The sequence below is a fragment of the Chelon labrosus genome, assembly GCF_963514085.1.
Source record: "Chelon labrosus genome assembly, chromosome: 24".
Classification (NCBI taxonomy): domain Eukaryota; kingdom Metazoa; phylum Chordata; class Actinopteri; order Mugiliformes; family Mugilidae; genus Chelon; species Chelon labrosus.
Genome location: NC_140357.1, coordinates 7,644,293 through 7,660,335, shown reverse-complemented (window position 1 = coordinate 7,660,335; position 16,043 = coordinate 7,644,293). Strand labels below are relative to the sequence as shown.

Below are 16,043 nucleotides of genomic sequence, written 5' to 3'. Positions count from 1 at the left end.
ACCATGATGCAAATGTTCCCCTGTTAAAATATTAAGCCAGTTCATTAGCTGTAGCTAAATGAATCTAAAAAGGGGATTTCAATCAGAAAATTGGCAATTACCAAAGAGGACCACATACAGTTTCAGTTTTTCAGAATGAGCGAGCACGTTTTCATTTGAAATGAGGCTGAGGCGACTTCTCGTGGTCTCATCTTCTCAGTCGAGAAAGACGAGAGTTTTCACGTGAGCAGTATTGAACAGAGTGCCATTCTGACCCAAAGCTTGGAGAAACGGCATTAATAGGGAAACGTTGCCATTTATATCCTGTTAGGTCAGAAGTTTGTATTCTGCAGGGTCAAAGTTTGCAAATGTCATCTCTACCTGAGCATAATGTCCACAAAGAGGTGAATCATTGCCGAGGTGGTTTGGTGGGTTGTTGCTATTGTCTGCTATTGGACTCAGGGTGAAATACATGTTATTGTAACTTCCACAGCCTTAAAGAGACAGGAGCATGTTTCAGATGCAACAATATGTCAGCAGAGCCCAAGAATAATAATATAAAACAGGGAAATCCTAACTTGCATGTTTAAGCACCTATATTTAACATTTAAGATACAGTATTTAACTCTTCAAGCAGGAGTCAACAAAAAAAGATGCCTTACTACCAGGGCTGGAATATCAAATACTGCCTTGCTCATAATTTTTGAAACTATTTTTTTGTTAAAGTCGACGGCTGCAGATTCCAGCTGTTTGCAATAGTCACTGATGTCTGAAATTTATTTTTCTGCAGCATTAGCGCAGCCGTAGTTTAGCGCGTTAGCAGGCGACATTTAGCCGGAAATTAGCTCATTCCTCAAATCTTCATTTGAAACCGCGGTGCGTGTTTCTATTTAATGGTCCAGCAAATAGGCTGCAAGTAATCTGTGCAGGACCATTACATGTAGTACAACATAAGGCAGTGTAATACATGTTTTGCCGCCTGGAGGATTGATATTATTAATATTGGAAAATGTTAGAATGAGGGCTGATCCAAAATCAATTAAAGTCATATATCTCGAAGGACTTGGAGGAAACAGGGCGACTGTAGGTTTTGTCTCCAGGCCAAGCTGGTGCTTCTCCTGTTTATCTTGTTATGTTTGTGTGTAAATTTTCTTTCATTCAGATTTTCAGCTCTCTGTGTTTGGCAAATACCACTATTGCAACACAAAGGGCTCCTTCTACATGGTAACAATGACAGGTGTCTGTAGATATGTTTAGGACGGTCTTAGCTTAGCATGGTAGCCTTTGCTATTTTGATTTAACTGTAATTTGATCTCGCGCCAAAGCAAACGCAGTCGTGATTTCTCTGCTTTCGTTGAGCCGCTAGCTGTAAAAGTTTAAGGTTCATCGAAGTTGTTGCAGTTTATTCATGGAAACATGACTGTGCTAAATTGTATGGCAATCCAACCAGTGGCTGCTGAGATATTTCTGTCAAGCGGCAGACCAGTCAGCTGGAATAAAGTCTTTGAGTTAGCGTTGCGGAGTTCTTCTTCACATTGAGTACTTTTGTTACTTCCTTCACCTTCCTTCTACTCCGAGTCGAAGCTGCACTTCAGCGTTAAATCACAGCACTTGAGAACAAGGCAAATGCTTCATTGCTATTTCAGGCGCCTGGGTGCAGAAAGGAATGTAAACTCCGTCTGAACTTTCTTAGCAAATAACGTTAAGTTTCCTGGAATGTGATTTTATGCTTTAGGGGTGCATCCAAGTCGCTCATCGAACGAGGAGGAAAGTTGGGGCTGCTTACGTATATGAAGGAGAATCCAGCAAAACGCTGCAGCGCCTACATCCCATCCTCTGCTCTCTCTGGTGCTTCGCCCCGGAGTGATTTAATCTGACACGACTCTTGAATTGGATCTATGACATTTTAATATGCGATCAAAAGTGGGTCAAACTTTCACACGGGTTTCCAAATCTCAAATCTGTAGCGTTAACGCGTAAATTGCGTGGCAGTGCAGAGTAATTGATAGTAAGCAGAGGATGGAGGGAGAGAGGGAGATGGAGGGAGAAATGAAACAAAAGAGGGAGGTGGCTGAAAGAGAGACGCGCATTGAAATAGAGGGAAGGAGACAGGAAGCAGCTGCAAACCAACAATGAGCAGCTTTGGTTTTCTATTTCTGACACACACACCTGGCTTTTATCTCAATCCTTCTGAAGTCCTTCTCTTCAGTCACACACGAACACATTTAGCTCATGCACATATCATTCGTGAATAAGAAAAGCTCCATCAGTCGCCACAAATGAATAACCACAGGTTGATAAAATATAGTTTGCTGGTTAGTTCGCCACACACCCAGTAACAATATCCCATCTATATGCACACGCTGTCTTTTGCTTTCCACACCCACACACAGACTTAATTGTTAGCGCCAGACATATTCAGAGGGGCGATAATGGCGGATATGATTGCAGCGACCTGATCAGTCGGTGCAGATCAATAGCTTGTTATCCACGGACAATTACTTCAGTCCCCGCCTGCGAATCGCACACGAGCTGCAACTGGATTAGCCGCCCGGCTATATCGGGAAGCTGTCAGGTATTTGCATGCGGGGCCCCGAAACTGAGCCGTTACCAATCAGCCCGTCGCCACGTAAACAACCAAATGATTTGTCAGAGAATGATCGACTCCCGGCGGAGGGGTTCCAGATAAACTTTCAAAAGAAGCTGTAGGCGTGGGAGGTGGTCTGGCTCTCAGGCTAATAGAGAGACGAAGACCCGCCACTCCCGGTGGGCTTAGTGTTGGCAAAAAAAGGTTACGACTGTCTATTGGCAAGAGAAAATAACTTATTTAATCTGTTTAATTGTGACATAAATTACACAAGAAACGCAGTTAAGTGTGAGGTTTAACTCAAAACTGTTGGATGTTGAGCCAAGACAATCTTTAAGAAGGCCTCAAATTCTTTGGGACTATTTTCATTTGTGGAAGGATACACAGATAGGTGCTCAATGGCAGCAGAATGCTTAAAAGTGAAAAATATTCTTCCAATCTGTGTTAAATTTATCTTTTAATGTATAGAGTGCAGCTCAGACCCGACTTTAATCGCAATCCTTGACTCACCTGGCTCCAGAAACTCTAAATCTATGTGGCTGCAGAGCGCTCGCAGCGCACAAAGCCTCTCACCCCGGCCCTTTATTTCCTCGATTCCCCACCGAGCAAACACTGACACATACACTCGTGCGCGTCTTTGGCACAGTACGCGAGGATCGCCCAGATCTCGCGCAGGGATCACGCTCTGAATCCAAAAGGAAAGTGACACAATAGGGCCACAAAAGCATCTCATCTTCATCTAAGGCGAACTGCTTCTTATCGGTTAAGGTGAGGCTCAACACTTGTTCTGCTCGGGGGAAATGTAGGTTGGCTTTTTTTCTTCCTTTTTTCCTTTCCCCCCCACACAAGTGGACCAGTCACCCACTTTATATGAAGATTAGGATCACTCTGACTTCACAAGACTGGAAGAGACAGGGGGAAAACAAACATGGGCACTAAGATAATAACCCTGCTATCCTGTAGCCTCCTGGATTTCTCAAGTTTTCACTTCACTGCTGTGGAAAAAGAATTGCACTCTTCACCAATTTCAAAGATGCTGGGGTAAAATAACTCAATAATTTAGAAAGATCAACATAAAATCTTAACAATGAGGTTGCGCCGGCGGCAGTGATAAAACAAGAACACATGCTAAAAGGCTCGTCAGCGTGTTTACCGAGTGAGTTTTCATTGAGAGGCTAACCTAGAGAATTTGAGGGGGTAATCACATGAGCTCGCATGCAAGTACGACGTAGATGCTTCTAATTTTAGCTCTGCTGGAGTTTGTGGTTTTTGTGTCTGCACCCGATTTTTCCAAACTCTGTTTTATGATTCATACTCAGTGGCTTAATTTTGTAATGTGCGAATTCTGCTCTGCAAGGAGGAAGATGCCTGTTGTATTGTCGTTAGCCCGTCTTCACGCGACACACACATACAATTGTTTTAGGTGCGTCTGTCTAAAGAGTACAGATGTGCTCCACAGGCCTATTAGTGGAAACTGATCATGATGTGAGGAGTTGTGATGTTTGGCTGCTGCGGTTTGTTGCTGTATGACTTTGATGCTTCAAGCACATTGTTTGTGATGATTCTGCGTGGTTAAAGTACTCAACTTACTACTTGGTTGTTAGTACTTGGTTGTTTTTGAACAGCATTTGGCCTGGAAACCATAAACACCAGCTGTAGCAGCAGTTTAAAACAAAAAGGTTACGACTTACTTATACTTTTGTTTGCAAGTTAGTCATCCACACACTAGGGGGCGCCACAGAAATGTGTACAAGGTTTTTACAACATAGTTGTTTAAAATGAAGACTAAAAGAAGGAGGGATAAGATGTCTGCACCAGCACTTTGTTATGCTTGCGAGAAACCCACCAAAGTCATTTATCCAACTGCCTAGCTTTCTTATGCTAAGCTAAGCTAACCACCTCCTGGCTCTGGTGTCATATACAGACGGGTGGTCTCTCCTGAACATTTTTTAGCTTGTGAAAGTGAATTTCATTGCCACAACCATCACCAACCTCCCCTGCTTGACTTTAGCTTAAAGAGGTTGTTTGTACCGAAGAAGTTTGAGCTTCGCTGCGAGATAAAAACACACGAGTGCTAAATTAATGGCCAATTAATAGAGAAATCTCCACTATGCTTCAAACAGTGTGTACACTCTAGTTCCACAGCCAGCGGCATATAAACAAGCAGAACCAAAGAAGGGAAGTTAACATAGAGGCAAACTGAAAAGCATTGTACGTTTGTGTGGAAAGAGGGTGACTTTGATTTAGACCAAATCCAGGTGTATCTGGGAGAAGAGGCACACTGTTCTGACTTCAGCAGTGTGAGTGTACTTGTTATTGTGAGCGCGTCTGCTTCTCAGAGATACTTTGCAGCAGTTTTCAACTGAACCCACTCTTTTTTTACAAGGACTTAAATGTCCCAGATCTGTCTTTGACTCAGCGTCGTCTCCTAGTGTGTTCGTCGATTGTGTGCCCCCACCCCCCACCCCCATTGCACGCACGCCCACGTGTTTCCGCTGCCTCACATTATCCTGCGAAGGCATTAACTTTTCATTTGCAACACCGAGGTTTGTCAACTGGATCTCATCAAAATTTCATCCCTAATTACGGAAGCAGAGCTGGAGGGAGATTCCCTCTCCTCGAGGTGAACTGCCCGTCCTGGCAGAGCCGAGCGAGACGCTGGCCGAGGCTAATTCCCCACCCTGTCGTTGCCTGCCCTAGCTGGGTGCTTGGTCATTTTAAATATCCCATGAATCACACAACCACTGTTAATGAAATGGAGACAAGTGTTCCCACCAGAGGGCATGGTTATGGGAACTTCAACGTATGGAGTGTGGCCTCTAAGTCTTAATAAACCTTAAAATTATTTAAAACCCAGGAGTCCTTCGGCATCTGACACAGAAAATCCTGCACAGCAGCAGAAGTAAGCAGACAGTTCAGAAACAGTTCTTACAAGGAGAGTTTTATATTATTAATGTCAGTGGTTGGAACATTTGAACATGCCACTGGTTCCCAAAATTTTGTATCAGGAGGACAAACAGCGTCTAGGTAAGGACTATATCTATAAAAGGCTAGCAGGCCTTTTCTTCTCTCTAAGTTTAATTTAAATAAATTAAAGGAAAGCAAAAATTACTCTCAAATAGATACAAAGTTATGGTATTTTATTTGAGTTATGTATTATTTGTAATGCAAAATATATCAATTGTCCACTAATATCCATTATAGCCATTGGTTATAAACCCCGCCCCCTGCATGGTAGTGGGAGGAGCTAAAATAAATTAGCCTGGCAGAACAGATGTTTTGCACAGAACCACCTGGACAGTTATCCTTGGACAACTTCCAGAAAGGGACAAATCACTGTCAGCTGATTGGATGAACCATCTGTCTGTCACTTTTTATACTGAACCAACGACAGCCAACGATTCTTGACGTCTCACTGAGGAAAATCCGTGCATGAAAGCCGCGCCCGCGACTGCCAGTAGTAACCGCCGCAGGACGCTGATTGGATGAGCCGCAAGTGCATAACTTGGCGAGATGAAATCAAAGTCATGACCGCTGCAAGGGGGACCATACGGGTTGTTATCGGGTCTAAAGCCAGCGTCCGTGATGGTATGGAGATGTATGAGTGCACACTGCGTAATCACTTCTGTGACTGCGCCATGAATGAACCATTTTTTAAAAAAAAATTTTTAGTAAGAAAATTAAAATCATATTCCACACATACTTTCCTGCAATAGCATGGCTCAGTGGTGAAAGGATCTAAAACACCCTTCCTGCAGTTTCGACCTGTCAGCCAGATTTGAAAAGATGTGCGGCTTTGTGACTTCTGAGCACCTGAAACGCTGTACCTGAGCAAGACTGGGAAAGTATTTCGCTTTCAAAACCGCACCAGTTGGTCTCTTCACTTCCCAAACGTTTAGTGTTAAAGGAGGAGGTGATGCAACGCAGTGGTAAACCGAACTGCTCCAACCTTTTAAAAATGTGTCCCTGTCATTAGATTCAAAATGAGCATGGCTTCAACATTTGATGAGTTGTCTTTGTGTTCTCAGTGTGGAATTTTGATGATGAAAGTAATTGTATTCTTTTTTTTTGTAGTTTATAGGTATTTTGCTGTGTTTGGGACATTTCTAGTGGGGGGTGGGCGTGTAGCCCCGGCCAATAACAGCCTGCAGGGTGTACTTGCTATTATATTCTTGATAACGCCGCTCCCTCTCTTCATACACTCTCTAATTCACTATATGGCCTTTCCTTCTTGCTCTTGCCCGGGGTGGGGGTGGTGGCCAAATGTTAATATACCCTGCTACTTACTCCCTACTCATATATGTTAACACACCTGTCCTTTTACGACAAAACTAGCACTGCTTTTCTAGTACCGTTTACATTTTTGCCGCTATCGCCTCTGTTGTTTTTCTGTTTTCGGGGTGAAACTATCTTTGTACACCATCTGGAATGCTTGAACTTCGAGAAAGGGGATAAAAAGTATCACAGCAAGCTGCAGGAAGCCAAACTACTTAAAAACACACAAACAAAATTGGAGTAGAGCAGTTCCCAAATGGTTTCCCCCCATATCAAATTGCACTGCTGATTGTATATGCAAAATCTCAATGAGGAGAAAACAAAACAGGGAAATGTTACCAGCACAGAGGCAGCTTGGAATATAAGAGATAAAAATGGGCCATGACACAAGCAAGTGAAAGAATAACTATGAGGATAAAGTCTGTCTGTACATAAACAGAGCAATAATATAGCCCTCTGGCTGTCATTGCACTAAACCCAAGTGATAACCACACCCGGCACTAAGCATTCAAATGTCTACAAAGACTAGTCATTTCTCCAATTGACTCTTGAAACGGCAGCAGTAATAATAACTAGGTCTCGTGTAATGACTGCGCACTCATCACAGGAAACTTTCCGAGGCAACAGCCCACCAGCGAGAACCCTCCAGGATCAAACCGGCAACCGTTTGATTAGAGGCTCCGGCAAAGGGGAACGTTCCCCCCTCCGAGAAGCGCTGAGCTTTGATTGCACCGTAGTAGAAAGGACGTAGGCGCAATCAAGGGGAGGTTTTAGATTCCAGTTCCCACCCTCAACCTCCCACACACGCACACAGCTCTCTTAGTACGTCGTGTTTCAGATTCTGATAGGAGCTTCAGTAACCCAGACTATTTTCATCTGTCAATCACCGTTTTGTCTTTTTTTTTTCAGCTAATTTTGACATAACTTGATGTAAAATCACAGAATATACTTTTCAAATTTTTTTTTTAGATGTAAAATTCACATCTGGTTTGAGATGCCTCCCAGTGGTTAGTGGAAAAATGGATATATTATTTATTTATTTAACAAAAGAAAGAAGTGTTTCTCATCTAATTGAACCAAACAGTTTTATTTGCTTGCGAAATTTCCTGAATTTTTCATGCCAGCCAAAAATGATTTCTGAGGCCACTCCCAGCTATCACCATGTGTTCGTAGTGACTCTTCTCTGCTCCATGTTTCGCCTCTCAGGCCATGTGGCACCCACTGCTCTGCCCTTTGATTGGTGGGCTGGTTACCTGTGGTTTAAGACGCACACCTGCATGCACCACTCAGGCTAGGAAGAACACTACCTCTGCACCTTTAGCAGTCATAACTGAATGTTGGAAGGAAGCTAATACTAAGTATCTTTTAAATAGCGTTTAATAGCTTAATGCTGCAGTATTGCAATTTTACGGTGGCCCTGAAGTGCAAATCACAACGGCAAAAGCGAAAACACAACGGCAAAAGCGAAAACACAACGGCAAAAGCGAAAACACAACGGCAAAAGCGAAAACACAACGGCAAAAGCGAAAACACAACGGCAAATCAGAAAACACAACGGCAAAAGCGAAAACACAACGGCAAAAGCGAAAACACAACGGCAAATCAGAAAACACAACGGCAAAAGCGAAAACACAACGGCAAAAGCGAAAACACAACGGCAAAAGCGAAAACACAACGGCAAATCAGAAAACACAACGGCAAAAGCGAAAACACAACGGCAAATCAGAAAACACAACGGCAAATCAGAAAACACAATTTTTTCATATGTGTTTCGCCGCTGCATTGTCCTTCCGGTTCAAAGGACGGACCAGTCCAATCAGCGACGATTCCTGTCGCCCGAGGGTACCTACTGTTGTTTATTTGCTGGTGATGATGTGAAGATGGTGAAGAAAAGAATCTCCGCTGACGCCGTCTTTCTTGTATATAAAAAGGTTTATTACAAAGAAATTCAGCATCTAAGTACAAGCACCCAGGATTGCTTGGAGAGGATTCAGTGCCAATCGAAGTCGCTCTCCCGATTTCCGTCCTAAACCCAACTTATATAGTCAGGTTGTTTTCGTCTACAACTTAATGCATACCAGCTGAACATGAGCTCATATCACACATACTATACACCATACCATCTTCTCCTACATAGCATATTTTCTTAGGCCTCCCAAACTATCACTCCCAACTTCAAGTCTGCTGGTCCTGACACTAATATAAACACTTAACCATCTGGCCATCCGCCAGAATCCTACAAGAATGTTTTTCTTTTAGAAGTCAATATACCTCACTACCCTTTCCGTTTTGGTTAATGTCGTTGTGTTTTCTCTTTTGCCGTTGTGTTTTCTGATTTGCCGTTGTGTTTTCGCTTTTGCCGTTGTGTTTTCGCTTTTGCCGTTGTGTTTTCTGATTTGCCGTTGTGTTTTCGCTTTTGCCGTTGTGTTTTCTGATTTGCCGTTGTGTTTTCTGATTTGCCGTTGTGTTTTCTGATTTGCCGTTGTGTTTTCGCTTTTGCCGTTGTGTTTTCGCTTTTGCCGTTGTGTTTTCTGATTTGCCGTTGTGTTTTCGCTTTTGCCGTTGTGTTTTCGCTTTTGCCGTTGTGTTTTCTGATTTGCCGTTGTGTTTTCTGATTTGCCGTTGTGTTTTCTGATTTGCCGTTGTGTTTTCGCTTTTGCCGTTGTGATTTGCACTTCAGGGCCACCGTACAATTTAGTTCACTAACTGTATGATACTTTTGTTGGGTAGTCGCTCAAGATGTGCTGTACAAAAATGTTTGCGTTTTAGGCCCTTGAAACATCAACAGTGATCAGTTTCAGGCCTAGTTTGGGCTTTTAAACCACAACAACAGCCCAAAAGCACCCAATCAGCACCCTGGACACAGCCATTGGTGCACTGCTATTCTTCATGACAGCAACACGTTTGAGCTCCAGGCTGCTGAAAGTCAGCTGAGGATGCTATTGACCTTTTTTTTTCTCTTACATTTCACAGACAAATCGATTTATAGATCAAAAACCTCAACAGTCATTAGTTGCAGGCCTCCTTTATGCTTGCAAACCACATCCAGACACTGTTCTGTTGTCATTACAGACACAATATTGAGCCTAAATGCTCAAAGACACAAAGCTTTACTGGTTAATGGAGATCAGTAGTGGTCATAGACACCAAACATTCCCGGATTTATTTGAGGATATGTTTGGTCTTTAAGCTGGTGGTCAGTGCATCTAAAACCATCAAGTCTTGATTTGAGTCTCTCAGCGTAAACACAGCAAAGCTTCCATGAAGCCACAGCATCATTTCAGAACCACGGACAGCTCCAGCTCCAGCTCCAGCACCAGCCAGCCCCATTCAGCACCCTGGACAGCGTCATCGATGCTTTAACTTTCCCATCCATTAAACCAGCTCCAAACTCATCAGCGTGATCTGGTCCCCTGGCTCTTACCTCCGATGTCTGGCCGCAGCGTCTTGTCATATTCCTTCAGCAGGTTGTTCAGTATGAGGGTGGCGTCCTCCTGGTGCGACCTGGGCACCAGCATTTGATTGACAGTGGTATCGTGGTGATCTTCTTCGTCGTCGCCATATTCCAGTAGATCAGAACTGTTGGGGAGGGAGGGGGGGGGGATTGGTGGCGATGAAACGGAGGGGGGGTGTTAATGGCGTCTCTTTAATAAACAAAATTGTCGTAAAAACTTTGTCGCAGCCGGAAAACAAGGCAAGCAGTGGTGTTAATTTGACTTGGAATTGAATTGCCAGCGCGCAGGCTGTGGGTAAGGGCGCAGCAGTAAATGCTTTCTGTCATTTTTTTCAGTCTCTCTAAAAGAGTGCGGGGATAACCCTTAGGAAAAAAAATATATATACTATATTCTACACATAAAATTGCTTTTCTGACCCCAACTTTTCAAGGAAAGCCCCTCTCAGCTGTTGATCATGCAAATAAACGAGCAGGACTCACCAAGCGCCTTGGACGAGCAGAAGTATGGAGAGGATGAACTTGATTGTCATTTTCCCATGCGCAGATCACCTCTGTTGCACAGGAACTGGTGGACGGAGACCCCCGGCTTGCGCTGCTCGCCGCTGCTGCTGCGATCCAAGTGCCAGTACAGTAGGTGTGTAACCATCAATCCGCGCTCTGAACTTCCTCATCCGCCCACACGCGCGCACACACACTTTTCCCCCTCCTGCGCGTCATGTGCGGCCACACACGGCGGCTGGTCTCCCCCCTCGGTCCTCCTCTGCTCCTCGCAGGAGGGCTTCCACCGGGAAGGCACCCGACGATCAATCAGTGTGATCAGCCCAGCGAGATGCGGGTGGGGAAAGGGAGCGGGGAGTTGGGAAGGATGGTGGTGGTGGTGGTGGTGGTGGTGGTGGAGGAGTGTGTGTGCGGGGCGGGGGGAGTCCAATCGACGGGATCCAGCGGCGCCTCCCTCCTCCCTTTCTAACGCCTGTGTGGGCAACACAGTGTTTGGGTGACGCTGTCTGCTGGTGCTGCTGGTGGAGGTGGAGGTGGAGGTGGTGAACCTTAGATGAGCATCTTGGTGACTCATTCGCGCCCAGACTACCTGGATCACATCTACAACCAAACGCAAAACACCTCACCTCTGCCTCTGCGAGTCACGAGCCCCTTTTATTTATTTCATGACCTTCCCTCCACATGGAAACATCCAGATCTTCCTGTTATAGATAGTTAACCAACTGAAAGAGGGACCCTCAGCATCCTGATTCCCTGAAGACTCCTGCTGCACCGGGCCCTATTAGAGAATGAATTAAAGTATAACCTCAAAAGAAGAAATGAAGACAGTAGGATGTCTGTTTTAGTGACTGTGCGACTTTTTTTTTTTTACACTGATGTTGCGCTTTGCCTGATTGTCGCCTCTGGAAGTCCATTCGGGTGCCACAAAGTCGCAGCAAGCTCTCCTCCCCACTCAGAATAACTCATTTCTGAGTAGACGCGCGGCTCAGTAGGGCGGCCGGCGTCCAGCCTACAAAACTGCCACACTTATTTATTTATTTATTTATTTATTTATTTGAGGCGTTTAAAAAACGTTCGAGATCAGAGGCTTCGCTGCCCCCTGGTGGCGGAAAAGGGGAACAAGCAGCAGCTGTTCAGGTTCCTCTCTCGCAGTGATGCAGCAACAGATTTAACCTCTTCACCAACACTGACCTGCAGGGACACCTGATCATTAATGCTGACATGTAGCATTACCCTTCCACGATGTAAATAATTATCAGTTGTATTTACTCGAATTAAAAGAGCCTTATATAAGTAGCACGTATCTATCACTTTTATCTATAATCGTATGCATTTAAAGGAGCCACTTTCAGACACTGTTCTGTTGTCATTCCAGACAAAGACACAGACACAGAGATTCATGGTTGTCCAGATATATTAGACGATAATTTTTCTTTTAGATGTGCTGACCACCAGATTAAATACTAAAATCTCAGTGTAAACATAGCAAAGCTTCAATGCAGATCTGTAACACTATGCCTAAACATCCTTTCAGCACCATGGACAGCTCCGCCACAAAAGCTTTCAGCACCCTGGACAGAGTCATCGATCTTTCCGAGATACAACATCTGCTCCAAACTTATCAGCGTGATCTGATCTCCTCGTTCTCACCTCCGACGTCTGGCCTCAGCGTCTTGTCATTTTCGTTCAGCGGGTTGTTCAGTGTGAAGTTTTGATTGACAGCGGTATCGTGGTGATCTCAGTCGTCACCATTTACAGTAGATAAGAACTTGAATTTCAGTAAAAACACAACAAAGCTTCGATCAAGAGCTGTTAACACGCATTTTCAATGACAGGCCCAGCCCACCTGCCAGTTTAAAGCAGTTTTTAAAAGTTAAGTCCTGGTCAAAGTCAGCTTTACCTTCAGCTAGTCATCACTGGCTCATGTGAGGACATCAGTAAATGAGTGTTTGTAGCTCAAATACAAACCAAAATGCACAAATAGAAGTTTGAAAATTTAGAGAGCAATCGGCAAAAACTACGTTATTCCCCTCTGAACTGTTGTGAAGCAGTTTCTGCTTTTATTATGGATAAAACATCCCATGTTTTATTAAACTGAAGTATTTTCTTTACTCAAACTTACCAAAACTTCCACTCTTCCACTCTTGAAAGCGCATCATTGGCAGCCTGTAACAGACTTGGCTCTTCTTTTCTGGAGGAATTAATGACATTCATGTGTATCAATCATTTTTTTTAGCATCAAATCAACATGAGTGCCAGTTTTCCTTCTGATAGGAGCAGCTTTAATCAAGCTTTGATTGGGTTACAGCAGCGTCTCGGCTATAATTAATGCTCATCCTTTGTTGATCCTTTTTATTTGATCAGTTTAAGTATAATACACGAAACAAATACAGTACAGAAAACAAAGAATGAGTGACACTAGTACATTGTTAAAGCCCAGCTATAGCTACAACGGCTGTGCTGCATTTTTGCAAAAAAACAAAACAACAAAAAAACTAAACATAACGTTTAAATGGTTGTCTAACCCAGATGCTGGGTGTGCAGTACATTCTCCAGCTGAGTGTTCAAAACTTTAGTCACCAGCCAGCTTTGGATAAGGAACACATAATGAATCCTAAATTCGTCCCGAGCATGCAGCAGCCACAGCTGTCCAGACACTGCGCCGAGAGGAAAAACAAGTGTTTGTCATCAAGGCTGGGCTGGTCAGGGCTTAAATTGGAGGCGAGGGGCCCCCCTGAACGGGTGAAAGCAACTTAAGCGGAACTAAATCCCCTTTCTAACAGATGTATGGCAGATGAGTCTGTCACAGTGGCTGAAGGAAGGAGGGAGGGGTGAGCAATCGTTTCTTGGCTGGCAGTAGAGGGAGATGGTTAAATGGAAGGATGGATGGATTGATGGCTATGGAGGGCCACTTTCTTGGACGTCAAGAAAGATGTATATGGACAGGAAGTAGACGAACAAGTTTTAGCTGCTGCTGTGGATATTTCAGCTTCAATCCTTCATGTCTTTCATTCTAGCACATGAGCGTACATTTTGTTTTTTCTGTTTGGAGGCCAGTATAGTGAGTCTCTGAGTTTTTTTTTAAAAATATATATATATTTCGTGTTAGCTTTGAGCTGGCATTACATGGTCACATTTGCATTTTTAGTTTTTTGGCAAAGCGGCTTGCTGCGTCCCTCCGTTTGTTCTTTTTGAAATGACAAATTAGCATAACACGAAACGAGAACAGTTCAGCCCAGATTTGTCCAAGGACTCGGCTACTGCAGGCCCGTCGGAAACAAACAGAGATGGGAGGCACAAGCAGAGGTCGGAGGTTGGAGGTTGGAGGTTGGGGCGTGTTGAGTGGGATGTCTGGTCTGATAATCGGCGCCAGGTTGCCACGTTGACCCCGGACAGACTGATGTATAGATGGCCTTTCAACTACATTTCACTTGCCGTCATGCTCCAACAAGCACCGAACCGTCGTCTTAGCTGACAGAGAGCAGCAACGTGGGTTTCCATAAATGGCAGCTTCAACGTGAATCAAACCGGCACAGAAGTATTACAAAACATCACAAGATTTCAAAGCGGATACAGTATTTACCACTTTAGGTTCACAAAGCAACGCAGATAAAGTAGCAGCTGATGTCTTTATTTACATGTTGTTGTTGTTTTTTTTTTTTTATATATATATCTGTTCAGCGTCCTACAGTTATCTAGCACGATGCTCCCAGCAGCAGGCCAGAAGGAACAACTGTTAAAGCCCGTGTGATTAAAGGAGCAGCGGCTCCTCTTCAGCTCCTCTGCTGGGAGCACGGGGTCCTTTTGTTCCTGAGTGTGTCTCACCGCAGACCAGCCAGTCGCACATGTCGAGCCGCAACACGTGCTCATTGCTTTGAGTTGAGTAGGAAATAAAACAAATAAGATGCAGGTCGAAGAACAGGTTCGGACAGATGTGAGCTCTTCTGCGAAAAGCGAAAAGAACAAAAGATCCTTCACACGTGTACACAGACATTAAGAAAAGGAGATCAGAGACGGTAACATACTCTTAATAAATTGAAAGTCAACATTACACTTTTTCTTTTCATCTAAAAACAGAAGCGTCAGAAGAGTCTCAGTTATTTTTATGTCAAAGCAAACAGTTAAGCTGAAAATAAAAGGCTATTTACATGATTCCCTTGTGACACTTGGCCTAATTTCCCCCAAATCTTTGCAGCTTAATGGTCTCGTCTCATCAGCGTGTGATCGTCGGCACCAAGGACTGTTCCCTGGCCGTCTTAAAAGAGCCGAGCGGCCAAAATGGTGGACGCTGTCGTAAGCTCATTACCTGCGTTGCTCACTCTTTAACAAAACAGACACATTTTGGAGAAAGCTGTGAGTCGGGAGTTGATGCGTAATGTGTCCGACCAAGTTCAAGCAGCTTTTGTCCCTCGTATTGAACGAAACCACTACGAGATTAAAGATTAAAATCCCAACACAGAAGAAATAAAAAGACGTTCGTGGAGCTGAGGTGACTGACAAGCTCTCTGTCACCAAGTGCTTGCTCATGCAGTAATTGTTGGGTGTCTCTGTAATAATAGGTCTTCTTGACCTTGCTGTGCAAAGTGCCCTGCTGTGACTTTTGAATACAGCTGAATGTACCAGTTTCTGACTAGTTTTCTGAGCTGGTTTCTCTCTTTCTTCAGGGGAATATTTGTCTATTATTGTTGACGAGCCGTTTTCCGAGAACATCGATGTGATAATGATATTTATTGATCGCCGTTTCCTCTCCTTTCTCCTACTCTTTCCGGCTTTTTAAACTAAAATGAGTCTTAATTTACCAAGAATTGCAGCCATGTAAGTCTTACTCAAAGTGGCCAGCGTTGAATTCAGACATCAATCTGAAGTGCAGTCGCCAGTTTGAGCTAATAAAGTCTGAGTGTTTGACCCAAGGACACTTGGCACACTGGATACTTTCTAAATAACATCTTAAAGTCTGGTCCCCTCGCTCTCCGGCGTCACTCTCTTCTGATTTGTATGGACCACGCTCTGCATTTCGAGGACTGGTCTCTCGGCTGTGCGTATTACTTTCCCAGCCGAGTGACCACGGCTCAAAATTCAGTTAAACCACATGTATCCAATCCCACATTTGTGCTAGCACATCACTCAATCACCTAGCGTAAGTGGGCCAAGGAGTATTTTGTAATTTTCTTCTTGCTGGCATGTTGTCCTAACTTCTTAATTATAAAACTAAGAAACTCCTGTGATTCTAATCTCACCCATACTTTTTTT

At 43.9% G+C, this 16,043-nt stretch overlaps 1 protein-coding gene across 1 annotated transcript in view; it reads right to left on the bottom strand.

Moving 5' to 3' along the window:
• The window catches only part of LOC311509230 (gamma-aminobutyric acid receptor subunit gamma-3-like), a gene marked incomplete at both ends in the record, with an annotated part of 72,194 nt that extends 61,369 nt beyond the window's left edge, over positions 1–10,825 (bottom strand). The window contains 2 exons of the mRNA XM_084574336.1: positions 10,266–10,420; positions 10,776–10,825. Of these exons, the coding sequence (XP_084430462.1) occupies positions 10,266–10,420; positions 10,776–10,825 (205 nt within the window). The remainder of the gene's footprint in view (positions 1–10,265; positions 10,421–10,775) is intronic.
• Positions 10,826–16,043: the final 5,218 nt, after the last annotated feature.